The following is a 27,021-nucleotide window of genomic DNA, read 5'->3' as shown; positions in this document are numbered from 1 at the left end:
TTAAAACTCCAGCACTTTCATCTTGCTGGGTTCAGCGTGGGTTCTTGGGCCCGACAGGAATTTATAGCGTGGAGGATCACTGTTGGGCACCTGTCTGTACTCCAGGTACCTTTCCTGCTCTCAATTTTCTGTGATGAGCTCCCTGGGCTCTCCAAAGATTAAATGCTTCATCTCAACACAGATTCTCAAAGGCATTTAGGAATCTCCAGATGTCCTCCTCACTGTCATACCTGCCATTCAAGAAGGTGACACCCAGGAGAGGCATGAGAAGCCCATTCTTAGGAAAGCCTCAGCCACTGTTCACACTGCCATCGTTGGTGAGGTCTAGGTGGCTGGAAAGGGTGTAGGAGTGGCCACTGGGTTTGACTTCCTTCAATTCGAGGCCAAAGACCAGCTCCAAGTGCTCAGAGGTCCTCTTGAGGATCTCAGGGAAGTGCCCCTTATACTTTTTGTTCACAACCTTCAGCAGTGCTGCCTGCATCATGGGCTCCCTCCCTGCATGCTTCCCCAGTAGAAAGTGCATCAACATGCTCACCTTCCTGGTTAGGGAATATTTCAGTGAGTTCTCAGGGGAGAATGGGGCTTCAGAGCAGTTTGAACGTTCTCATCTTGGCTCTTGACACCTTGTTCAGACCTCGTGCATGAAATGACTGCAGAAGTAATGCTGGTGGATAGAGTTCTCTGAGGCTCCTAGGAATGCCAGCAATACGAAAATCTGAGGGAGCATCCCCAAAACAGGAGAGGAGAAGGGGGACCCTTTTCTGTTGTGGTGGCCTGAGCCCCCTTGAGATCCTCAGGCCTGGTGGCATTTCTCATGTGGATGAACCTCCTCTTCTGATACTGAGGAATGATGACTCTGTGGTCATCAACAGCAGGCAGAACAGTAAGTACTGTGGGCCCCTGGAGGAGGGACAATGAGATGCACCTTCAGCAGGGATATTCCACCTTGGTGTTAAACAAAGCCACTCCTGCAGGTTTTATTGAGGACACTCTCTAACTTATGAGGCTATCGTTCTCCTAGTCAGCCTGTCTCTGAGAACCTACTGGAGACAGAGTGAGCCTTAGGCTATAGCTTGTCACCCCTTTTACTGACTAGTGTGACAGCACGGCTGGCAGTGGGGCCACATGTTCCAACATGGCAAGGGATCCTCTACGTTTACCTTCAAAATTATCATGATGACTTTCGGTAAAGCTGCAAAACCCTCCTCTCAATTACACTGCAATTGATACCTCAAGGTTCCCTGGGACTCATTAAAAAAAAAAAAAAAAAGTGAGAAAGGCACCTTAGTTAACCACCCTTACCAGGAGGCACTCAGTGCTTATGGCTCTGTGGGAACCTCTTTGTATTGGGCTTGCTAGGTCCTAAATATCCACTCAGGGTCCTCATTTGGACACCACACAGGGCTGTGGACTCCTCCCCCACCCCGCCTTCTGATGACTGGCCACTGGACCTTCAGACCAAGAATCTCACTTCCTCTAGATCTGATATAAAAAGTGATGGGAATCCATGAAAGAAATAATTGATAAGCTAGCCTTCACTATAATTAAAGCTTTTGCCCTGCAAAAAAACATCACGAGAACAAGAAGATGAGCCACATACTGGGAGAAAATGTTTACCAAAAAAAAAATACCGATGAATGCTGTTATCCAAAATAAAGAACACTTAAAACTCAAGAAGAAAACAACCCAATCAAAAAATGGGCAAAATATATGAACAGATACCTCATCAAGGAAGATACGTAGATGGCAAATAATCATATGAAAACATGCTTAGCATCATCTGTCATTAGAAAGTGGCACATTAAAATAAAAATGAGGGGCACCTCAGTGTCTGAGTTGGTTAAACGTCTGACTCTTGATTTCAGCTCAGGTCATGATCTCATGGGTTCATGAGTTTGAGCCCCACATCCAGCTCTGCTCTGACAGTGCCGAGCTTGCTTGGGATTCTCTCTCTCTCTCCCTCACTCTCTCCTCTTCCCCTGCTTGCACAATCGCTTGCTCTTTCTCTCTCTCTCAAAATAAATAAACTTGAAAAAATAAAAATGAATTACCACTGCATGCCTTTGAGAGTGGCCAAAATTCAAAGCACTGACAACAGCAAATGCTGGTGAGGATATGGAGCAAGAAGAACTCTCATTCACTGTTGGTGGGGATGCAAAATGGCACAGCCACTCTGCAAGACGGTTTGGAAATTTCTTACTGCACCAAACGTATCTACACTGTTGGTGGGAATGTAAATTGGTACAGCCACTTGGAAAACAGTATGGAGGTTCACCAAAAAATTAAAAATAGAACTACCATACAATTCAGCAATCCTACTTCTGGTCATATATCCAAAGGGACTGAAATGAGGATTTTGAAGATATATCTGCACTCCTATGTTCATTGCAGTGTTACTCACAACAGCTAGGATATAGAAACAGTCTAAATGTCTATTGATGGACAAATGGATAAAGAAAATATGAAACATACATACAAAGAAATATCATTCACCCTTAGAAAGGAGGAAACCTTGCCAGTTGCAACAGTATAGATGAACCTGGAGGGCATTATGCTAAATGAAATACGGCTGACACAAAAGGACAGATACCACTTATATGAGGAATCTAAAATAGTCAGACTGACAGAAGCAGAGAGTGGAATGGTGCTTGCCAGGGTCTGGGAGAAGGGTGAAATGGGGAAGTATTAATCAAAGGTTACAAAGTTTCAGTTATAGAAGATCCATAAATCCTAGAGATCTACTGGACAGCATAGAGCCTATAGTTAACAATACTGCATTGTACACTTAAAATCTGGCTAAGAGGATAGATCTTATAAGGACTGTTCTTAGAATACATAAATAAATAAGGTGGGAGGAAACCTTTGTAGGTGATGGATATTTTTATAACAAATTGTGGAGGCACTTTCATGAGTACGTACTTATCTGCAAATTCATCAATTGGTACACATTAAATTTGCACAGCTTTTTGTCTATCATACCTCAAAAGAGTGTTCTTTTAAATAAAACAACAACTAAACATACTATACCACCTAGCAATCATGCTTCTTGGTATTTACCCAAATGAGTTGAAATCTTACATCCTCAAAACAAAAACAAAAACAAAACAAAACCTGCACATGGATGTTTATAGCAGCATTATTCATAGTTGCCAAAACTTGAAAGCAACCAAGACGTCTTTCAGCAGGTAAATGGATAAACTATGGTACATCCCAACAATGGAATACAAGCATACCTTGTTTTATTGTGCTTCACTTTACTGCACTTTGCACATATTGCATTTATTAAATTGAAGTTTTGTGGCAAGCCTGTACCGAGCAATTCTCTTGGCACCATTTTTCCAAAAGCATGTGCTCACTTTGTATCTCTGTGCCACATTTTGGTAAAGCTTGCAGTATCTCAAACTTCTTCATTGTTATTTGTTACCGTGATCTGTGATCAGTGATGTCACTCTTGCAATTGTTTTGGGGCGCCACAAATCACACCCATAGATGAGGGTGAGTTTAGTTGGTAACTGCTGACTGCTCCACTGACCGGCCATTCCCCATATGTTTCCCTCTCCTCAGGCCTCCTTATTGCCTAAGGCACAAAGATGTTGAAATTTGGCCAATTAATAACCAACCCTACTCTGGCCTCTCAACATTCAAGTGATAGGAAGAGTCATACATCTCCCACTTTAAATCAAACGCTAGAAATGATTAATTAAGCTTAGTGAGGAAGGCGTGTCCAAAGTCGAGAAAGCCAAAAGCTAGGCCTCTTGCACTGAAGTTATCTAGGTTGTGAATGCAAAGTAAAAGTTCTTGAAAGAAATTCAAAGTGCTATTCCAGTGAGCACACAAATGATAAGAAAGCACAGCAGCCTTCTTGTGGATATGGAGAAAGTTCGAGTGGTCTGGATAGAAGATCAAAACCAGCCCCGACATTCTTTTAAGCCAAAGCCTAATCCAGAGCTTTAGGCTCTCTCAATTCTGTGAAGGCTGAGAGAGGTGAGGCAGCCACGTAAGGAAAGTGTGAAGCCGGCAGAGGTTGGTTCATGAGGTTTAAGGAGAAAGTTCTTCCCGTAACATGAGCACGCGAGGTGAAGCGGCACGTGCTGATGGAGAAGCTGCGGCGCGTTACCCAGAAGGTCTAGCTAAGAGCATTCGTGAAGGTGGCTGCACTACACAGATTTTCAGTGTAAATAAAACAGCTTGATGCTGCAAGAAGATGCCACGTAGGGCTTTCATAACTAGATAGGAGAAGTCAATGCCCAGCTTCAAAGCTTCAAAGGACAGGCTGACTCTCTTGTTAGGGGTTAATGCAGTTGGAGACAAAGTTGAAGCCAAAGCTCATTTACCAAATGAGTGGAGAGAACTGGAATTAGCATGAGAACTAGAATTATGATTGGAGCCTAAAGATGGGACTGCACTGATGCAATCTCGTAATAAAAGAGATGAGGAGTTTAATGGATGAGAAGCTGCTTCTAATGGATGAACAACAATTAAAAAAAAAGGTAGTTTCTTGAGCTAAAAACTATTCTTGGTGAAAACGCTTGAAAGATTGTTGAAATGACAACAAAGGATTTAGAATATTACATAAACCTAGCTGATAAATCAGCAGCAGAGTTTGAGACGATTGACTCCAACGTGAAAGAAATTCTGGGGTGGGTAAAAAAAACTATCAAACAGCATCACATGCTATGGAGAAATTATCTGTGTGAGGAAGAGTCGATCAAGGTGGCGAACTTCAGTACTGCCCTATTTTAAGAAATTGCCACAGCCACCCCAACCTTCAGCAACCACCACCTTGATCAGTCGGCAGCCCTCAACATCAAGGCAAGGCCCTCCACCAGCAAAGAGGTGATTTTCTGAAAGCTCAGACGATGGCTAACACTTTTTTAGCAATGAAGCATTTTAAAATTAACGTATGCATGTTGTTTTTTGTTTACACATAATACTATAGCACACTTAATAGACTACGGTAGAGTATAAACATAACCTTTATATGCACCGGGAAACCAGAACACTCATTTGACTCACTTTATTGTGATACTCTATTGCTGTGGTCTGGAACCAAACCCGCGTATCACTGAGTTATGTCTGTATTGTTGGGTGTGAAAAGAAATGAGCTAATCAAGCCACAGAAAGACAGGGAAAAACTTTAGATGCGTAGTACTCAGTGAAAGAAGCCAATCTGAAAAGGCTACATACAGCATGATTCCAACTGTATAACATTCTGGAAAAGGCAAAACTGCTGGAAAAGTAATAAGATCAGTGGTTGCCAAGGGTTACGGGTGGGGGAGGGAGGGATGATCGGGACAGAACGTACAACAGCAAGACCAAAGCCTGATGTAACTATGGGCTTTGCCGAGCTAATGACGTGGTGGTGCGAGTTCACAGGTTGCGCCACAGGTAGCACTCTGGGGCAGGACGCGGAAAGTAGGGGAGGCTGTGTGCGTCAGGAAGAGGGTACCTGGGAGTTGTCTGTACTTTCTGCTCAGTTTTGCTGTGAATGTAAAATTGCTCTAGAAAATGAGGTCGCTGTTTGAAAAATAAGTGATGTTGGGGGCGCTCAGGTTCACACCCTGCCCTGGGGATTTAAGTCTGGAGTGCAAGGGCAGGGCCACCCGGTTTGTTTTCCCGTTTTCAGGGATGGGTGGTCCATCCGTTCTCACTCAGTTTCCTTGACCTGACTCCTGGCAGGGCCCGAGGTTCCTCTCTTTCTTGATCTGAGGGCATTTCCTCAGAGGAAGGCTTATACTTTATTTGGCCACATGTGCCGTGGTGTCCCGCAGATGACGGCTATGGCAGGCACCTATGATATGGTGCTCCCACTCAGGTTTCGAAGTCAGTGTCCTAAATCTGCCTTATGGGATGTCCCAAGACTCCTCTCTCTGACCTGAGACCTCCCAACTTTTCTATTAGCCCTGAGAAGGATAGGAAGCCATCTCTGACGGACAATTATGCCTGGATCTCTCATGACAGTAGGAAGGATTCTGTGAGGTCTCCACTGATACACAGTGGTCCCTGACCTCTTCAGAATACTGGCCTTCCTCCTGGCACACCTTGGGAATCCTACCTCTCCTGACCAGAGTCAACCAAGCTCAGGCCGAGCTCTTCACCTTCTTGGCCTGTTACGTGGAAACCAGTCTCAGCCACGTCTTTCCAAGGCTGTTTGGGGACCCTGAGGGCTGACAGCAGGGGACAGGCATCTATGGGCCACGCTGTTCTGGGTGGGTGCTTTTGTCATTCCTCATTCAGGGTCCTCAATCTCATACGTGTCAGCGACTCTAGTGACCTGAGGCCACCCTCCTACGGCAGGACTCACCTGTCCTTGAGGACTAAGTGAGGGGATGCTAACCCTGAGGACCAAGTGAGGGGATGCTCACGCTTGGCCTAGCAGGAGCATCCCCTCACGTACGGCTCCTGTTTCTTGACGCAAGGCTTCCTGTGAAAGGTCACATCCCTGCAAACTCTGGACTATTTCCCTATAGCAAATCGTTCAGAGATTGGGTCCGTGTCCCAGGAGTGATGCGAGGTAGGAAGCGATAGCACAAGGCAGAGACCCCAGAACAGATGTGCTGTCAAAGAAAAAAAAAATACTTTAATCCACTTCTTGAGCAATCACACTTAGTGTTTTATGTATTTATGTAAGTTCTGTTTGAATGAATGTAACTTTATGGGACGGGTCGTCCAAAATGATTTTGTGAGCTCCTGATCTTCGAGGCTGACTTTGAATATATAGATGATCCTACTGTCACTGAATATTATCTCTTTCTCTCCCTTATTCACACTTCTCAATTATTTTGATATGGTAATTGCTATGGTTATGTATTCCACTCCAGTGTCTTGGGCAAAAAGAGTCCTTTTTAGTACCTGAGATACCTTCTGTAGTAGTGAGAAAAAAGGGGAGTTAAGGACCACGACATCAGCCTCAGGTGCAGAGCAGTGGAAGTGTGGGCTGCAGACTAATTCAGGCCAAGGGTCTAGTTCCAACCCTGTCACTTAGCAGCCACGTGAAATTGGACAGCGATACCAGACTCTGTGAGGCGGTCTTTTCATCTGTGAAATGGGTTTGATGAGCTCTGTTTGGGGACTGGTAGGATGTCCATAATGCATGTAAAGTGCATGGCACATTGTGTGGCCTGTGTTGAGCTTTAAAGGATGCCAGTTCTCACTAGGATTAATTGGTCCCCTGGAGCTTCAACCCATTACAATGATCTCAATTAAATCATTTTTAATTCAGGGGATGTCAGAAACCATGCAGTGCTCCAGAACAAAGACAACTCTATCATACAAAATTGTGCTTGGCAAGGAACACCAAGTACTATCTCTCCCATTAAAGTATGTCATTCAATGTTGGCATAAGGTAGACTTCCTTAGTAGATGCAACACAGAGCTCCTAGAATGTGTTTCAAGGCCCCAAAACTTACCTTCCTCTCAGCTGCCATTTGTTTGTTTGATTGCTTATTTATTTATTTACTTATTTATTTAGAGACAGAGACCGTGCAAGTGGGGAAGGGGCAGAGAGAGAGTGAGAGTGAGAGAATCCCAAGCAGGCTCTGCACTGTCAGTGCAAAGCGTGTCGCGGGGCTTGAACCCACAAAACTGTGAGACCATGACCTGAGCCGCAACCAAGAGTTGGACGCTTAACGGACTGAGCCACCCAGGCGCCCCTCAGCCACCCTTGTTCCTAAACCACCCTGGCTTTCATTCTTTCACCCACCAACAAAAATCTAGACCTTGCCTGGAGTTTGCCAAATGCCATACAAGGTGACCTAATGTGGATGATGCTTCAGTGGCGTGTGCTTTGGCGCCCCCAACCCAGGGCAACGCGTGCCAGTCCAGGGGATTCTGGGCACCCATGACAAGAGAGCATGCTCTTATTTCGCAGAAACTCTGTGGACATGCTGTAAATAAAACCTCCAATCTGCACACTGCGTTCACCTGCACTGGCAGAAGAGCACAGGACGCACTTGATCCCTGCTTGGGGTGATTTCCCTCTGCTTTCTGCACAATCCCAAAGTAAGTGTTAAGGGCAGTTTGCCATTCTGGGCTTAGTCTTTCAATTCTGAAGCCCGCCACGGGAGGGTCTGGGCCCAGCTCCCTGTGATCATAGCCTCCTGGAGCCCCCCATGCAGCTAACTTAGAATTACCTCCCCCTGAGGGAACTGCAGTCTCTGAAGACCCAGCACTGCCCTGCTTCAGGCACTGACACTTAACTCCTCTCATCTGGAACCACCTCTCTCCTGTTTTCTCCTGTCTTGTCATGTGTCCTTCTGGTCTGAGAGCGCAGATCACCATTCTTCCTTATATGACAGATGCTTCTCGCCTCTGTGATTTCATGGTCAGTGTCTTGATCTTTTTGTCAGCTCTCCCAGGGCTAACATGAAGCCTTCTAAGAGCGTACGCTCCATCAATGTTTGGGGAATAAACGAGCCTGTGAGCAGTGAGTCTAATTCATTAAAATGTGATGCTACACTCTTCCATTAGTCAAACACATGCTGTTATTTAGAATGTTACAAAATACAGAGTGAAAGGAATTAGGAAACCAAATACAGACCATCTTACTCTTCTCCTCCACTTCTTGACTCCATATATTTCACTGCTTAAGTCCTTTTACATTTTCAAGGAAATTCATATTTCAATGCCATGCTACTTTGTACCAGAACACTAAATAAGATGGGCAATTTCCCAGTTTGTTTTATGAAACAGCAACACTCTAACTTTTAAACTGATAACAAGTGAGGCCAAAATAATCCATAAATTTACACTATAAGGCTAGGTAAGATTTCATTTCAAAATAGCAACATTTGAAAAGTAGCAAAAACTCAAACTGCTGGTAAATCACCAAAGTACCCATACAGAACAGGAGCACCAAGGATTACATGCTGTTCCTTCAGTCACACCCAGGCCTCCACTACTTAGAACACTGACTGCTCTCTTCAGTCACAATGTGAAGGATCGGGCTCGACCTCACTAGGTCGAGCTGCTGGACATGCCCTGGAACATGCACTGGCCGTAGCATCGGTCTCAGCCTGGAGTGTGACTGTGGCTTCGGCTCTTTCTTGCTCATCTCTCAAAGCCTCTTCATACCAAGGGTGGAAGGCACTTGGGACTGTTTGGTTAATCTTGGCCCAAAACTCGAGCACTCTCATCTTGTTGGTCTCGGCGTGGGCTCTGGGGCCCCACAGGAACTCATAGCGCGGAGGATCGCTGTTGGGCACCTGCCGGTACTCCAGGTACTTGAGCTTCACCAAATCTTGGGTGATGAGCTTCTTGGGCTCCCCAAATATGAAGTGCCTCTTCCCCGCATAGACTCTCATTTTACTCAGGAACTCCCAGATCTTCTCTTCGGCAGCACAGTTGCCCTTCAGGAAGATCACGCCCAGGAGATTCATCAGGAGGCCGGTCTTGGGAAACCCCCTGCCACGGTTTATAGTCCCGTTGTTGGGGAGGTTCATTTTGCTGACAAGGACATAGGAATGCTTGGTAGGATCGACTTCTTTTAAGTCAACACCAAAAACCACTTCCAAGCTGAAAGAGGCTCTTTTGAGGATCTCAACGAAGCGATGTTTATGCTTTTTATTGATAAACTTCAGCATATCAGCTTTCATAATGGGCCTTTTCATTCTGCTCATGTCCAACAGGAACTGTACCAAAACACTCGCTATTTTGCTTACAGGGTCCCCCTGAGACTGCACAATGGAGAGTGGGGACTGGACGGAACTTTGCTTTTTCTCAACTTGGCAGTCGGCTCCTTTGTATGATCTTGTGCGAGAAACACCTGCAGACTTTGTGGTGGCGGACACGGCCCTCTGAGACCTCTTGGGAGCTCTACGTGACCTGGCAGCAGGATTTCTCTGAGTAAGAACTTCAAAGGGAGGAGAGGCCGAGGAAGGGAATGCTTGTTCCGTGGCCGCAGGGGCCTGAGCACCCCTCTGAGGCTGGGTCCCACCTTGGGCTTGGTGGCGCGTCTCCCCGGTGCAGAGCTTACTCTTCTGTGCCCGAGGCATGATGACTGTGGTCAGGGACAGCAGGTGATCTGGGCATGAGAGAAGAGAGGATGAGAAGGAGTACCTTCAGCTGGGAGAGACCACCTTGGCTTTAACCAAGGCTGCCTCTCAGGTTCTGTGAGGGCACTGCCCTAGGAAACCAACCACAGGGCTCCTGTTATGACCAACCTGTCCTCTGAGAACCACATGGAAGTAATTAAAGTGAGCCTCAGGCTGCAGCCTGCTGGCCCTGCTTGGTGCTTACTGGGGCTGAGAGCGGTGCTGGGTAGGCCGAGTCCTTGCGGAATCTTCTCTGGTATGGAGAATGGGGATTCTCCCAGTTCACATTCAGGACCGTGATAACGGCTTTGGGCAGGGCCGAGCCCCCCTCCTCGGTGCTGCTCTAAATTGACATCTCAAACCCAGGTCCTCATCATCTTGAGACCCCTCAAGGGGAACTAAAGGGGCATCTCAGCCCACTACTGTGACCCACTGCTGACAGTTCTGAGGGAATCTGCTCTGGGGTCATTGGGGTCCTCAGTCCGCATTCACTTTCCTCACCTTGGCTCTAGGTAGGGCCTGGGACACCTTCTTCTGCTGATCTGATGTTTCTCCCCTCAAACAAAGGCTCTCACCAACCTGATGACATAAGAAATAAAGTTGGGTTCACATACATTTGACTTCCACACCTGGGCTCCTCAGTGCTACAAGCAAGGGGGGCCCTCTATTGTCTCTTTTTGGGGGGGGTGAGTGGAACCATCACTCTTTATTCCTCACTCTGATTCCTGTGGAGCCCTGGGTCTCCTCCCTCTGCAGAACTGAGGCCAATAAGTCCAACATGCTCATATCTCTGGGACTCTCCAGACAGAAATGAGGCGGTAGGGGGGGGGGCGGGTTCCTCAGCCTAACAAATATTCAGGGTTTCCCCAGGGCTGAGGGAAGGGCCAGAATTTTTATTTCATTTCATTTCATTTCATTTTATTTATTTTATTTTGTTTTATTAAATGTACATCCAAGTTAGTTAACATATAGCGTAATAATAATTTCAGGAATATAATTTAGTGATTCATCAGTTACATACAATACCCAGTGCTCACCCCAGCAAGTGCCCTCCTTAATTCCATCACCCATTTAGCCATTCGCCCCACCCACTTCCCGTCCAGCAACCCTCAGTTTGTTCTCTGTATTTAAGAGTCTCTTATGGTTTGTCTCCATGTTTTTATATTTTCGCTTCCTTTCTCTTACTTTCATCTGTTTTGTATCTTAAATTCCACATGAGTGAAATCACATGATATTTGTCTTTCTCTGACTCATTTCACTTAGCATAATACTCTCTAGTTCCATCCATGTCGTTGCAAATGGCCAGATTACATTCTTTTTTATCAGAGAAGGGCCAGAATTTGTGAGACCCCCTTTTTAGAGTTGGTGTTCCCCTTAGTCCTCCCTTAGGTCTCTGACCTTAACTACAGGTTGGATTTAGGCCGCTGGCCGCCAATACGCTGGTAGGACTTAGGCCTCCTGCCTTACAGCAAATCCCTCAATTCCTTGTGCCCCTAGGGGGGAAATTCAGGGACCTCCATATAGGATTACCCTTACCAAGAGCCTTCCAGAAACAAGCTAGAGGGATGCTGCTTTCCCTAAATGGGGAGAGGTCCCCTCATTAGCACTCCAGGGCTTCACCTTCATGGCACTTAGGGCCTAGGCCTCCTCCATCTGCAGGACCCAGGCTACTCCCTTAGATGAAGGCCCTCCTTATCTGAGAGTTTCCAGGCAGAAAGTCTGATAGGTCTGCCAGGCCTCCCAGGGCCAAGGGCAGCAGCAGGACCTAGGAGAGCACCCTGTGTTATGGGTCAGGGTGGTCCTCTCAGTCCCCACTCAAGGTCCTCACCTTGGCTCCAGGCCAGTACTGGGACTCCACCCTCAGCTGGCCAGTGGCCTCACCACCCCCACCCCCACTCCCCCACAAATGACCTCACTTCCTAGAACTCTGGAGAGGACAGAAGGATGAGTCATAACTGGCCACAACCGTTCAGGGTCTCCAAGGGCTAAAAGCAGGGAAAGGGCTCCATGGGATCCCAGTGTTCTGGAGTCGGTGATCCCTACGTCCTGACTCAGGGTCTTCACTTTGATATCAGGACCTGGGACTCCTCCCTCTACTAAATTCAGTTCACCAAAATCCAAATTTATTTGGCTTTAGCCTTTACTTCTTGGAGCCCCGAGAGAGAGAGAGAGAGAGAGAGAGAGAGACAGAAAGAAAAGAAAGAGAGCAAGAGAGCGAGAGAGCGAGAGAGCGAGGGGGGGATGTGTGTGTCCGCATGCGCGCGCGCGCGCGCGCGCGGTTAGGGGTGGGGGATGGCGGGAGTAGCGGGCGGGGCGGCGGTAGTCAGAGCCTACCAAATAAAACTGCCCCCGCCTGGAGCCTCCCAGAACCAAAGCAGGCGTACCGGTTTCTATCGCCATCTCTACTGGGAAAAGATCCCCTCATTAGCTACTCAGGACCCTCCTCTTGACTCTACTTAGGGCCTAGGTTTCCTTGATCATCAGAACCAGGGTTACTATCTTAGACCGACGCCTTCCTCCCTGAGACTTTCCAGACAAAACTCGGCCTAACGGTCCTGTCAGGACATTCCATTTCAGACCCCAGGGGCAGTACTTTGTGGCGCCACCTTTGTTACAGGAAGTGGGGGGGGGGGGCGGTGTGGTCCCTTCATTTTACATTCAGGTCCTCACCTTGACTTCAAAGAACTCCTGGGAAGTAATCTTCCGTTGCTTGGCAGAAGAAATGCTGCGAACACTGGGCGAGGCCCGCGGTTCCAAAGCGGAAGTTCAGATACATCATATCCGGCCATGGCCACGTGGGGTTCTGAGGGCTGACAGCAAGGACATGGTTCTATGCGATCGCAGTGTTCTGAAGTCAGTGGTCTTTAGGTTGTCATTCAGTGTCCTCACCTTGGTGTTCATCAGAGCCTGGGATTCCTCCCCCTACTGACCCAAGTCTGCCAGCCCCCAAAGCGAACCCTCACCTTTCCGAGTCCCTGGCGAGGAGTCAGGATGCCCCGTTTCCGACTACCTCTGCCTGGGGCCCCATAGGCTTGAAAAGAGGGCAGGACTCTGTGAGCCTCCCTCACTCTGGTTACGGCCAAGACGTCTCCCTCTGCAGAACTGGGGCCTGCACCCTGTCAGACAAGGCTCTCATCCTGAGACTCACCAGGCAGAAATGAGGCTTCTCAGGCTCACAGCTCCACCTGAGGCCTCTCCACGGTTAAGATGGGTGCAGGGGTTTGTAAAGCTCCCTCATTTGTGGGTCTAGTGATGTCCTCTTTGCTCACTCAGGGACCTGACATTGCTCCTGTTCAATCATGTGACTCCATCTTCCCTGACATGAGGTTACTCTGCTCAGATCAAGGACTGCTCCTTCTTGAGACCTCCCAGGTGGAAGAGTGAGCCACACTAGGCCAAGGATGTTTGGGTCCTGAGAGGCATACAGCAGATTTGAGTCTCTGTGGAATACCACTGCTCTGGAGTCAGTGGTCTCTACATTCATCATCTAGGGTCCTCAACTTGATATCTATCTATCGATACAACCCAGGAGCCTCCTTCTACTGAAGTGTGGCCCCTTTCTTAGGCTAAGACTTTGAGCTTGCTAAGAAATATGAGGAGTGAAAGAAGAATGTCCACTCTGATTGCCCTGCCTGGGCATTCCAGGCCGCACAGCTGGTCTGGCAGGTGTCTGAAGGACCCCCTATAAAGTAGGGTGGTTATCTCCCCAATCTTCATTAATGGGGGTCCTGTATAACTAAAGGATTCCTGGGAAACTCCACATCCATGCAAACTTGAGCAGTGTCCCTAATGCAAACCTTGCAGGTTCCAGTGCCTGGCTTCATGTTAAATGGGGAAACTGCAACGTAAGGCAGGGGATTCGGGACAGAGATGGGGTGTCAAAGAAAAATGACACTGATCTATCCCTCTTCACAGTAGTCAGTGAGCCTCTTATGTGATTTGTTTTAAATGATTTACTTCCTAATGGGAAGGAGTCGTCCAGGATGGTTTTGTGATTCCACAATCTTGAGGTCATTTGACAATGCATATGTAGATAATCAATACTGTCATTGGACATTTTCCGCTTCTCCTCTTTGTTCATGCCTTTGATTTACTGTGGTATTCTTAACTGCTTTGGTTATGTATTCCAATCCAGTTCTTTGGACACAGAATCCTCATTTTTACCCCCTGAGAGACATTTTGGAGTATTACGGAACATAACAGTTTGCTTTAGGCAGAGAAGAGTGGAATGATCAGCATGTGTTCTAGACGAATTCAGACCAGGAGTCTAGTCCCAGCCCTGTCACTTAGTAGCCCTGTGAACTTGAGTACATTACCAAACTCCAAGACAAAGAACTCACAACCAAAATGCTGCTTAGCAATGCCAGTTATGTAATATATCCTCATTCAAGGTTATAATATACAGTGTGTTTGTGGGAGAGTCTTTCCCCGTTGGATACAACTCAAAGTTCTCAAAATTTTTGTCAATGACCAATATTTTCCCTAACTTCCAGCTACCCTTCAATCTAAATCACCATTATTTTCACTCATTTAACCATCAGCAAAAATCTAGACCTTGCCTAGAATTTGCCATATTACATGCAAGATGAAGTAACTGAGTAAAAGAGACCCTTTTAATAGAGTGGTCTGTGGCTCCCCCAACCCAGAGTGAAAAGTGCAGTCCAGTGGGTTCTGAACACTCCACCTCAAAGAAGTATAATCCTTATTGCTCAGAAACTCCCTGGTGATGTTGTACATAGACCATCTAGTCTGTGCATCGTGTTCAGCTGCCCTGGGCAAGAGCACAGACACCTTTCATTCCTACACCACCTGGAGATTTTCTTTGGTTTAGCCACAATCCCAAAGGCCATGTTAAGGACAAATTTCCATCGCAGGCTTAGTCTTTCATCTCCGAGGCCCTCCATCTGAGGATCTGGCCCCTGCTCACCACTCCCACAGCGTCATCTAGTCCACGATGCAATCCTACTTAAAGTTATCACTCACTGAAGGGTTTTCAGTTTCCTAAGGCTCCACACTGCCTGGCCCGAGAACTTTGACACTTGACTGCGTACAACTCAAACCGCCTTCCCTCTTCAACCCCCTCCCCCCCCCCTTTTTTTTTTACTTGTTCTTTAGGTCACAGTGAATATATAACCATCTCTTTTTACATGATAGCAGCATCCAGACTCTAAAATTCAATGGGCAGGGGCCAGAACTTATTGTTGCTGTTTTGAGGGTTCGTTTTAAAAGCATCCCCAGGGGGCACATGGATGGCTCAGTCAGTTAAGTGTCCAACTTCAGCTCAGGTCACGATTTCACAGCTCATGAGTTTGAGCCCTGCATCAGGCTTTCTGCTATCAGTGCAGAGACCGCTTTGGATTCTCTGTCTCCCTCTCTGCCCCTCCCCTACACTTTCTCTCTCTCTCTCAAAAAGACACAAACATTTAAAAACAAAAACAAATAAAAGCATCCCCAGTAATAACCTGAAGGCTTCTAAAGAGCTCATTCTCAATTAATGACTGGAAATAAACAAGAGAGTGAGCTCATCAACATTTAATTTCTCTTTTAAATATTTGAATAATCGAAAGAAATCCAGGTATATAATTTTACTTTTATAAAAAGAAACAGTAGAAGGAATTAGGCAAACCAAGAATTGACAATCTTTTTCTTATTTATACTTTGTTTCTCTTATTGATTAAATATTTACAAATTGCCTACTGTATACTAGACACTGTGCTGAGACTACAACTCCAAATAAGACAAAACATCTGCTTCTTCAAAAACTACTATAGTGAGGTATGACTGACATACCAAAAGCTGTACACATGTAATGTATACAAGCTTGGAGATAAGTATACACCTGCGAACTACCATAACAATCTATGCCATAAACATATCCGTGACCTCCAATAGTCTTCTCCTGTCCTCTTTATTATTTTTTAGGAGTACAATAACAATTAACATAACATTTACCCTCTCAGCAGCTTTTTAAATATCCACTATGACATTAACTATAGGCTCTCTGCTATACATTTCTAGGACTTATTCGCCTTATAGAACTCAAACCGTGTACACTTTTACCAACACCTCTCCAATACCTCTCCTCCCAGCATCTGGCAACCACCATACTATCCTGCTTCTATCAGTTTGACTATTTTAGATTCCTTATATAACATGTATCTGTCCTTTTGTGTCTGGCTTATTCCACTTAACATAATGTCTTTCAGGTTCATCTCTGTTGTTGCAAATGGCAAGGTTTCCTTCTTTTTCAGGTTGAATAATATCTCATTGTACGCATATACCATATTTTCTGTATCCATTCATTCATCAATGAACATTTAGGTTGCATCCATGTCTTGGCTATTATGAATAATGCTACAATGAACTGCAAATAGCTCTTCAAGATCCTGATTTCAATTCCTTTTGATATATACACAGAAATAGAATTGCTGGATCATTTGATAGCTCTATTTTTAATTTTTTGAGGAACCGCCATACTGCTCCATAATGGCTACATCAATTTACATTCCCATCAAGGGTGTAAAAGCAAGGTCTTTCCCAAATACTTGTACTTAATCAGCTTACTCTCTACTTGGGGAGACGGAAAGACAACATACATTTTAATTGGTGTGCTATGAACACAATGTGAGAACTACTCTCTTAACAATTTTTAAAAAATCTTTTAAATATAATCTATTGCCAAATTGGCTTACATACAGCACCCAGTGCTCATCCCAATAAGTGCCCCTCCTCCCTGCCCATCACCCACTTTGCCCCTCCCCCATCCCCCATCAACCCTCAGTTTGTTCTCTGTATTTAAGAGTCTCTTATGGTTTGCCTCCCTCCCTCTATTTTTTTCCCCCTTCCCCCATGATCTTCTGTAAAGTTTAGCAAGATCCACATATGAGTGAAAATATATGATATCTGTAAGTGTACACACAATAAAGCATTGTTACATATAGGCACAATGCTTTACAGCAGATCTCTCTCTGGAATCTATTCATCTTGCACAACTGAAACTATACCACTTCAACAACTTCTTATTTTCCCTATTCCCCAACCCCTGGCCACCACCATTCTACTCTGTGTTTCTATGTGTTTGACTATTTTGGATAACTCATAAAAATAGAATCATGCAGTATTTATCCTTCTGTGACTGATTTATTTCATTTAGAATAATGTTCCCCAGATTCATCCATGTTGTCCCATGTAATAGGACTTCCTTCATTTTTAAGGCTAAATAATATTCCATTGTATCTATACACCACATTTTCTTTATCCTTTTATCTACTGATGGACATTTGCGTTGTTTCCGTATCTTTGATATTGTGAATAATGGTGTAATGAACATAGGAGTGCAAGTATCTCTTTAAGATACTGGTTTCATTTCCTTTGGGTATACGCTCACAAGTGGGCTCGCTGAATCATGCAGTTCTAATTTTACTTTTCTAAGGAACCTCCAAACAGTTTCTCCATAATGGCTCTACCAATTTACATTCCCACCAACAGCACAAGGGCTCCCTTTTCTCCTTACTCTCACCAACACTTGTTATTTTTTGTCTTTTTAATAGTAGCCATCCTAACAAGTATGAAGTGATATCGTGGTTTTGATTTGCATTTCCCTGGGGATTAACTGAGCACCTTTCATATACCTATTGGCCATTTGTGTGTCTTCAGAAAAATATTCAAGTTCTTTACTCATTTTAAAAATTCAGTTATTTGTTTGCTATTGAGTTGTATGAATTCCTTATATAATGTGGGTATTAGTCCCTTAGATACATGGTTTGCTAACACTTTCTCCCTCTCCAGAGACTGCTTTTTCATTTTTCCACTGCTGTATAGATGCCTTTCAGTTTGATGTAGTCCCACTTGTTCACCATTTTTGCTTTTCTTGCCTATGTTTCTGTTGTCATATTCAAAAATATCTTTGCCAAGATGAAGGTCAAGGAGCTTTTTCCCTATGCTTTTTTTCTAGGAGTTTTACAGCTTTCAATCTCATTTTTAAGTCTTTAATCCATTTTTCACTAATTTTTGAGTAGAAGTAGCATCCAATTTAATTCTTTTGCATGTGGATATTCAGTTTTTCCAACACCATTTACTGAAGAGACTATCCTTTCCCGATCGTGTATTTTTTGGTGGACTTGTCAAAGATCACTTGACAATTTATGCATGGGTTTATTTCTGGGCTCTATTTTGTTCCATTGGTCTGTGCGTCCGTTTTTATACTAGTATAACACCGTTATGGTGAATATGGTTTTGCAATATATTTCAAACTCAAGAAGTGTGATGCCTCCATCTCTGTTCCTCTTTCTCAACATTACTTTAGTATTCAGGGCTTCTTGTGGTTTCAGATGAATTTCCAGGTTTTTTTTCTATTTCTGTGAAAACTTCCATTGGAATTATGATAGGTATTGCACTGAATCTGTAGACCATTTTGACTAGTAAGAATATTTTTAAAAATATTAATTCTTTCAATCAGTGAACATTGGATATTTTTCCTTTTATTTATTATTCTTCAACTTCTTCCATCAATGTCTCACTGTTTTCAGTGTATAGATCTTTCCCCTCCTTGGTTAAATTTATTCCTATTTTATTTTTGACACTTTTATTTATTTTTTTATTTTTAGAGAGTGTGTGTGTGAGTGAGTGAGGGAGACAGGGAGGGAGGGAGAGGGAGAGAGAGAGAGGGAGAGAGAGAGGGAGAGAGGGAGAGAGGGAGGGAGAGAGGGAGGGAGAGAGAGAGAGAGAGAGAGAGAGGGAGGGAGGGAGGGAGGGAGGGAGAGGGAAGGAGAGGGAATCTCAAATAGGATCCACACTCTGCAAGGAGCTCACCGCAGGGCTCGATCCCACAACCCTGGGATCATAACCTGAGCCGAAATCAGGAGTCTGGCCAGTCAACCAACTGAGTCACCCAGGCGTCCCAACTATTTTAAATAGAATTTTCTTAATTATTTTCCAATAGTTTCTTGTTAGTGTGTAGAAACACAACTGATTTTTGTGTGTTGACTTTACATCCTGCAGTTGAATACATTTATTAGCTTTAGTAGTTTTTTGGGTGCATGGGATTTTCATCCCAATCTCCCCTACCCGTAACACAGAGAGAAGTCACAATCTCTCTTAGGACTAAATTGTGTCAACTTGAGGGAGAGGCTGATGCCAGTAAAGTCTAATTACTTTTCTTATCCATTTCAAGAGCAGCTGATCTCAGTTTTATGCTCACATATAGTATTGCAACTTATTAATTAGATTCTGGACCTTTCATAAAGGTATTTTATTACTTATGTTATTGTCAGTTCTGTGCTTCTGTGGGCAAATAAGGGCTGGAAATTCTGATTCTACCATGTTGCTGATGCCACTCAGACAAAACCTTTTCTTTCATCTCTTGATCCCAACAATTCTACCACAGGGTTCATTCACATTTGCAAGACAACCCCTGCTCATGTGACAGGTTAGCTTGCTCTGGACCAAGAGAAGAGCGGCAAGGATTTTTTAATTTGTTGTACAAAATACCAAAGCGTTTATATTTCTACTGATCGACAGCAACATATGTGTGATACATATTATTCATAAACACAGATACTGAAATCAAATAAACCTTCTATTACAAGGAACAGTATTTTAAAAGTGCCAAAAAGAACCCCCAAGATAAAAACAGATAAATCTCCCACTCAAGCAAAGCAAGGACAAAAAGAAGACTTACAATGGGTCCCCTCCACGTCCACCTAGGTGCTTCACTACTTAAAATGCTGACCTCTCATTTCCATCACAAGATGACCAATCTCCCCGTTCCAGACTTCACTTTATGTGGGAGGCACTGCCGGTTCACGGCCCTGACACACACCTTGGCCACGGCAGCAGGTTCTCTTCTTCTCACCTCTTAAAAAGCCTCCTTCCTTCCTTCCTTCCTTCCTTCCCTCCTTCCTTCCCTCCTTCCTTCCTTCCTTCCTCCCTCCCTCCCTCCCTTCCTTCCTCCTTCCCTTCTTCCCTTTCTTTTCTTTTCCTTCCCTTTCTTGCTTTCTTTGTGTGAGAGACAGAGAGAGAGAGAGAGAAAGAGGGAAAGTCCAAGAGCATGCATAGGAGGGGCAGACAGAAACGTAGACATCGGATCCCAAGAAGACTCCACACAGTCAGCACAGAGCTGGACGTGGGTCTCAATCCCACGAGCCGTGGGATCATGACCTGAGCTGAAACGAAGAATCAGACAAACTGACTGAGCCACCCAGGTGCCGCTCAAAGCCTCTTTATGCTTCATCATGCGATGGAATTCAGGACCTCCAAGAGCTGCTGGCAGGAACTGGACTCTATGAGCCACCAGTGTTCCGGGTAGATGCTTCCTTCGCTCCTTTTAAGAAAACTCACATTTGTGTCTGACAACTCTCTCTACTGACCTGAGATAGTCTTCCTCAGACTAAAGTCTCAAATCCTTGACAAGTGTGATAAAAAACTGAGGAGATTCTTGGCCTGCCAGCTCTGCCTGGGGCCTTCTAGCTCTGAGAGAAGGCAGGGGCTGCTCCCTCTGGAACAGCCGACACTCTGGAACGCTGCTTTCCCCTCTCACCAGTCCTGACTCACGGGTATCCTCCCAAAGGGCCTTGTCACTTCCGATAAGGGCTTCTTGGGAAACGCCACATCCCCGAAAACTCTCGAGCAGTTTCCCTACTCCAAACCTTGCAAAGAATGGGTCCTTGTCCTTCTCTTTCCTGTACACGCTTAAGGTCTCATGTAACCACTGTTCTCATAGATTTGCTTTTTGTAGGGAAGATCCTGAGTCAAATAATTTTTTGAGTCCCTGATCTTTTAAGGTTATCTGAAATCACATATGCAGATGATCCTATTGCCTGCAAAAATCATCTTTTTTCCCCTTGTTCATACCCCACATTGATTTTAATACTATTATTGTTCTAGTATGTCATAGTATACCTGGTACGGAGTAGGTGGTTGCCCCATTCCTCATACGGAGTTCTCACCTTGACACCGTCACGGCTGGGATTCCACTTAATAGCCAGCCTATAAAACCAAGGCCCTAGTTTCCTTGATTCCCTCCAGGCAGAAGGCGGAGGTAGGGGGCACGTGAGCGTGGCAGCTCTCGCCTGTGCCTCCTAGGCTAGCAGCAGAGAAGGGGTTAGGTGCAGCCCTGTCAGATGTGGGTGGGGGGACCCCCATGTCCCCACACAGCATCTTCACTCTGACCCCGTATCCTTCCTGGAACCCCACCCTCTCTGCTAATTTGAAGATACAGCCATCAGACAAAGGTCTCAACTTTCTGGGACCGGAGTTGAAAAATCAGTGTTAGCCACAAGCCGCCACGACTCTTCTGGACTCACAGAGCTGACAGTGGGACAGGATTTTATGGGATCCTACTGTTCTGGCTAGGTCCTTCCACCACCCTCATTCAGGTTTATCTCCATTACATCTATGAGAGACCAATACCCCTTCTCTAGTGATAGGAGAACTTGGGTCTCAGACCAAGGTTTTTACGCCAGTGAAAAGCCTGCAGAATAAGGGAGGGTATGCTCAGTCTAACAACTGGGTCTGAGACTTTGTGTGTTCAAGAACAGACGGGACCGAAGTCCCTGGCATTCCCTATATTCTGGGGCACTGGTCTCCCCATGGGGCCCTTGCCTCGGTTTCTGTCTCTTGGATTTAAGGCTTCCTGGGAAATTGCACATCTCTGCAAACCCTGGAGCAGTTGCTGCTTTACAATCCTCGCAGAGAATGCGACTCTGTCCTGGGAGTGATGTGAAATGGGCAAGGGCTAGCACAAGGCAGGAGTCCCAGGACAGGTGATGGGGTGTCAGGGGAAAACACACATTGATCTATTCCTTCTGTTTATCAGCCTGATGAAGATTCTCATGTAACTTCTGTTCTGCTAGATTTCCTTTCTACCGGTAAGAGATTGTCCAGGCTAATTTTGAGAGCCACTGATCTTTTGAGATTATTTAGCATTGCAAATGTAATCATACTGTCACCTAATAGTGTCCTTTATTTATCCCTCTCAGCTATTCTGGCATTCTTTTTGCTCTGGCTATATATTGCAGCCCAGCAGTTTGGACACAAGGCCATTCTTTTTTAGCACCTAAGACGAATTTTGAAGTACTGAAAAGAAAACTGAAATAAACACAGGGTGTGTCTGAGGGTGCGAGGAGTAAAACAATGTAGCCTCTGTAGTAATTCTGGCGGGGAGCCTAGGCCCCACCTTGTCATTTACTAGCCCTATGCCTTTTGGCACACTGCCAAACTCTAATTCTATGAGCCTCAGGCTTCCCCTGTGAAGTAAATTTGATAAATCCTATCTTTTAGGACTGTCTAATGTACAGAAAGCATCTATACTGAGACATTTGGGAATGGCAGGTATTACTATGATTATCTTGACCTCAGACATTACCATCTGTGCAGCTGAATTTTGTTTTGCTTCATTTTACATCTAAGACATGTCAGAAAATATGCAGTGCTCTGGCCAAGAAAAACCTCCCCATCAGCCAAAGTTCTGCTTAGGAATGAAAACTAAGCAGTATGTTCTCTCGGCCCCCTCTTTACCAAGATTTTCACTTGTTCTTTTTTTTTAAATGTTTATTTTTGAGAGAGAGCGAGCGAGCACGTGAGATAGAGAGAGAGCCAGTGGGGGAGGGGCAGAGAGAGAGAGGGAGACACAAAAACCCAAAGCAGGCTCCAGGCTCTGAGCTCTCAGCACAGAGACCAATGTGGGGATCGAACCCACCAACCGCAAGATCATGACCTGAGCCGAAGTCAAATGCTTAACTGACTGAGGCACGCAGGTGCCCCTTCCCTTGTTCTTTATGGAGTACTACTATCTCACCTTCTTCCCATAGTGACAGCTGCTCCTATAATCTATAATCGCAGGGGCAGGGGCTTGGTCTTCTTTGACTAAACACCCCCAGTACAAGGATGAAGACTTCCCAAGAGCAGTTGCTCAATGTTTGTGTAAAATAAGAGACATGTATAAAGAAGTTTGATTCATTATGATCATGTTATCAAACATTCTTAACAAACATAAACAAATGCAGGTATATGTCTTTTAAATTTAGAAAAAGAATAGAGTAAGGCAAACAAAGAATTAACCAATTATTACTGTACCAATGTACCTATCTGCGTATCTATGTAATCTATGTATCTGTGTACCTATGTACCTATCCATCTATCTACGAATCTAGGTTTCTATGTATCTAGTTATCTATCTATCTATCTATCTATCTATCTATCTATCTATCTATCTATCTATCTATCTTCTCATCCTAACTATTTTAGTGTGGAATTCTTTCACATTTCCAAGGATATCCTATCTTAAAGCCATCTTATCTTGCTCTGGATCACAAAAGTGATTTAACAATTTCTGATCTATATTTCAAAAAAAATGAACTCTTACACCTAAAACTGATAAACAGCAATAAATGTGTGATCTGTGTCATCCAAAAACTTATATTCTGAATCTACATAAACTTTCTATTGAAAGGAACAGTGCCTGAAGAATATATTTAAAAAAAAGGTAATCAACAAATTATTTGTGCCCATGACAAACACTACTTAACAGGCCTTCCCATGACAAAGCGAAGAATCTGCCTCAGCCCTCTCTAGGGAGAAGAGTGGCCAGATGTGGCCTGGGAACATGCAGTGGCCTTGGCAGTAGAGGCATGCTTGGTTGCAGCTCTGGCTTGGGCTCTCTCTTCCTCATCTCACAGAGCCTCTTCATAATGGGGCAGGAAGGCACTGGGGATGGTATTGTGGACCTTGGCCAAAAACTCGAGGACTTTCCTCTTGCTGGTTTCAGCATGGGCTCTGGGGCCCCATAGGAACTGATAGCGTGGAGGATTGCTGCCGGGCACCTGGCGGTACTCCAGGTACTTTTCCTGCACGAAATCTTGGGTGATGAGCTTCCTGGGCTCCCCGAAGATGAAGTGCCTCCTTCCATCATAGACGCCCAAAATATTCAGAAATTCCCAGATCTGCTCCTCAGAGGTGCAGTTGCCATTCAAGAAGATGACACCTAGGAGAGGCATGAGAAGCCCATTCTTCGGAAAGCCCCAGAGATTATTCATAGTGCCATCGTCGGTGAGGTCTAGGTTGCTGGTGAGGGTGTAGGAGTTACTGCCAGGCTTGACTTCCTTTAATTTGAGGCCAAAGACCAGATCCATGCGCTCAGTGGCTCTCCTGAGGATCTCAGCGAACTGCTCCCTGTTCCTTTTGTGGACGATCTTCATCATGTCTATCTTCTTAATGGGCTCCTTCAATTTATACTTATACAGCAGAAACTGTACCAACATCCCCACCTTCCTGCTTAGAGGATCGTTTTGAGCTTTCCCGGTGGAAGTTGAGGCCAGAGAGGAATTTTTACTTTCCTCAACCTGGCTCTTGGCACCTGCCTTAGATCTTCGCCGTGAAGCACGTGCAGCAGCCCTGGTGGTGGCTGGGGCTTTTTGAGGCTCCTGGGAAGTGCCAGCAATAGGGGAGCTTGAGGAAGCACCCCCAAGAACAGGAGAGGAGGAAGGAGTAGCCTCTTCTTCCTCTGCTGTAGTTGCCTGAGCACTCTTAAGACCTTGGGTCTCGGCTCTGTTAAGGCGGCGTTTCTCACGAGCACGGAGCTTACTCTTCTGACCACGAGGCATAACGGCTGTGCTCAGAGATAGCAGGCAAGGGTGTGAGCCCAGTGGACAGGTGATATGGGCAACTGCAGAAGCGAGAATAAGATGATGTTATCACCTTCAACAGGTAGATTCCACTTTGGATTTATCAAAGGTGACCTCGGCAGGATACTTGAGGATACTGCTCTAGGACCCGACAAAGGCTCCTGTTCTCTTGGTCATCCTATCCCCTAAGAATCTTACAGAGAACCACAGAACCCTCACAGTGTGTCTTATCTGCATCCTACTAGCCCTGCCTCGGGTTTACTGAGGTGAGAGCAGATGTTTGCAGGAGAGGCCTCTGTGTTCTGGCATGTTGGGCCCTCTCCATTTATCTTTAGTGTTATCATATCAAGTCTTGGCAGAGATGGGGCACCCTTCCCTCTGCTACCTGTTATTTCACACCTCAAAGCTCCCAGGGACCCAGGAGAAGGAAGTGAAGGGGCACCTCAGTCTACTTCCCTGCCCAGTGCTGAGAGCTCAGCAGGGTCCATTCTGTCCTGAGTTCACTGGGATCCTCAGCCTCATTTAAGGCCTTCACTTTGGTTCCTTAAAAGGCTCAGAACCACTCTCCCTTGTTAACTTTGGTTTAACCTTCAGACTAAGAATATCACCTCCTTTAGACCTGATATAAAGAAGTCAGGGGATGCTCAACATGAAGGCTCTCCCCTGAGGATTCTTGGGCTGAAACCAAAGGGTTAAGATGGATGCTTTGATGTCCCCTCTATTCAGGATTGGATGATCCCTAGAGTCCTCATATTAAGAGCATAAGTTCCAAGAGGAAGAAGCGAAGACAACCTTAACTGACCAAACGTGGTCTCTCAAGAGTAAAAGCTACTGCAGGCAGGTTGATGTCCTATGGCAGGTGGTCCTCCATAGGATCCCAACTCAAGGTCTAAATCTGGCTCACAACAGGGTCTAAGATTTCTGCCTCTGCTGATCTACAACCACTCCCCTTGGACCAAGACTCTCACTTTCCTGTTACCATGGAGTGGAAACTGATGAGCACTTCATATGGCATCTACCTTGGAGGTCTCCCAGAGATAATACTAGGCAGGACTTTATTTATTTATTGCTTTTACAAGAGTAAGGAAGAAGGAGGGGGAGGAGCAGAGAGAAAGAATCCAAGCAGGCTCTGGGCCATGAGTGCAGAGACGCACGCAGGGCTCCAACTCATGAACCATGACACGTGGCATGACCCCATATCCTCCCTCTGCTGGCCTGAGGCTGCCCCCTTTGACCTGGTTCTTCACTTCCCCGAGATGTTCTGGGAAGAAGTGAGTGTAATGTATCATGTCACCATGCCCAAGTTTCCCAAGTGTGAAAACAGGGTTTGGGCTTCACGCGGCCCCCTTCTTTCCTGGAGGGATTCCCCCATCATCACTCAGTACCACAACGTCGATTCCTGTTTAGGGACTGGGATCCTTTCGCTGAATGGGGCTTATGCCATTAGATACAGGCCGTCACTTCCCTGAGATCACCACCTCGAGAGGAAATGAGGGGGCACCTCAGCTTGCCAGCTCTGCCCCGGGCCTCCTAGGCTGAGTATGCGAGCTGTCGGTATAACCCTGAATCCCCTTAGCTGCTAGAGAAGAAGGTAGCTCCCTCGGCATCTGTCTACCCGGCATGGAGCCTCCTAGAGCTGAGTGCAGGGGTGCTTCCCAGAGTAGCCCCCTCTGTTGGGTCAAGGTCCGCTCGTTAGCACTCGGGGCCCTCATCTTGAATCTAGTTAGGACCGCCTCCCTCGGTAGTATCGGGACTACTCCCGAGACGGAGGCCTGGTCTCTGAGAACTTCTAGGCCGAATTCCGCCTCACATTCCGCCGGGACCGCCCGGAGCCGGGGCCAAACGGGCCCATGGCGGGGAGGGGTCCCCTCTGTTACAGGGGCGCGGGGAGTCGTCTCCTCGGGTCCCACTCGGCGTCCTCACCTCACTTTCAGCCCGGTCCCGGGAATCCGGCCGCCGCCGAACAAACGCCGCGCGCCCTCCGCCTTGAGGTCCGGGCCCGAAAGGAAGTCGGCGCAGCCGCATCCGGCCCTCGGCGGCGGCCGCCCGGGGTCTCCGAGGGCTGAAAGCAGGGGTGGGGCGCTCTAGGACCCCGCCGCCGAGAACTCGGTGGTCCCCGCGCGTCCTGGCCCAGGGTCCTCCCCACGTCCGTCAGGGCCTGGGGCTCCTCCCCCTGCCGGCCTCCAAAGTTCCACTCTCCTGACTTGCCAGAGGGGAATCTCTGGTCCCGCGGCGCGTGGCTACCCCTTCCTGGGCTGCACAAGCCTGGAAGCACCAACAGGGCCCTGGGAAGCTTTTTCTAAGGGAGTTTTTCCCTCATCAGCTGACGCAGGGTCCTCATCTTCAGTTAAGGCCAGGACTCCTCCTGT

At 46.0% G+C, this 27,021-nt stretch overlaps 2 protein-coding genes and 1 pseudogene across 2 annotated transcripts; all 3 read right to left on the bottom strand.

The window, feature by feature from the left end:
• Positions 1-3,411, bottom strand: LOC106983509 (melanoma-associated antigen B4-like; annotated as a pseudogene).
• Positions 3,412-8,411: 5,000 nt separating this feature from the next.
• Positions 8,412-13,865, bottom strand: MAGEB3 (MAGE family member B3). The gene is made up of 3 exons (XM_015081719.3): positions 12,702-13,865; positions 10,533-10,610; positions 8,412-10,021 (listed from the first exon to the last, which is right to left on the bottom strand). Exon 3 carries the CDS (start codon positions 9,990-9,992, stop codon positions 8,922-8,924), a length of 1,071 nt encoding a protein of 356 aa, XP_014937205.2. The 5' UTR covers positions 9,993-10,021; positions 10,533-10,610; positions 12,702-13,865; the 3' UTR covers positions 8,412-8,921.
• A 9,340-nt stretch (positions 13,866-23,205) lies between these two features.
• LOC106983525 (melanoma-associated antigen B2) lies at positions 23,206-26,731 on the bottom strand. The gene is made up of 2 exons (XM_015081721.3): positions 26,576-26,731; positions 23,206-24,693 (listed from the first exon to the last, which is right to left on the bottom strand). Exon 2 carries the CDS (start codon positions 24,629-24,631, stop codon positions 23,702-23,704), a length of 930 nt encoding a protein of 309 aa, XP_014937207.2. The 5' UTR covers positions 24,632-24,693; positions 26,576-26,731; the 3' UTR covers positions 23,206-23,701.
• Positions 26,732-27,021: the final 290 nt, after the last annotated feature.

Source organism: Acinonyx jubatus, chromosome X (assembly GCF_027475565.1).
Source record: "Acinonyx jubatus isolate Ajub_Pintada_27869175 chromosome X, VMU_Ajub_asm_v1.0, whole genome shotgun sequence".
NCBI classification, from domain to species: domain Eukaryota; kingdom Metazoa; phylum Chordata; class Mammalia; order Carnivora; family Felidae; genus Acinonyx; species Acinonyx jubatus.
Note: the sequence above shows the minus strand (reverse complement) of the source record. Positions and strands in the feature narration are given on the sequence as shown.

Excerpts from the sequence above, each read along its gene's own strand:
- MAGEB3 (XM_015081719.3), bottom strand. The coding sequence starts at position 9,992 with ATGCCTCGGGCACAGAAGAGTAAGCTCTGCACCGGGGAGACGCGCCAC.
- LOC106983525 (XM_015081721.3), bottom strand. The coding sequence starts at position 24,631 with ATGCCTCGTGGTCAGAAGAGTAAGCTCCGTGCTCGTGAGAAACGCCGC.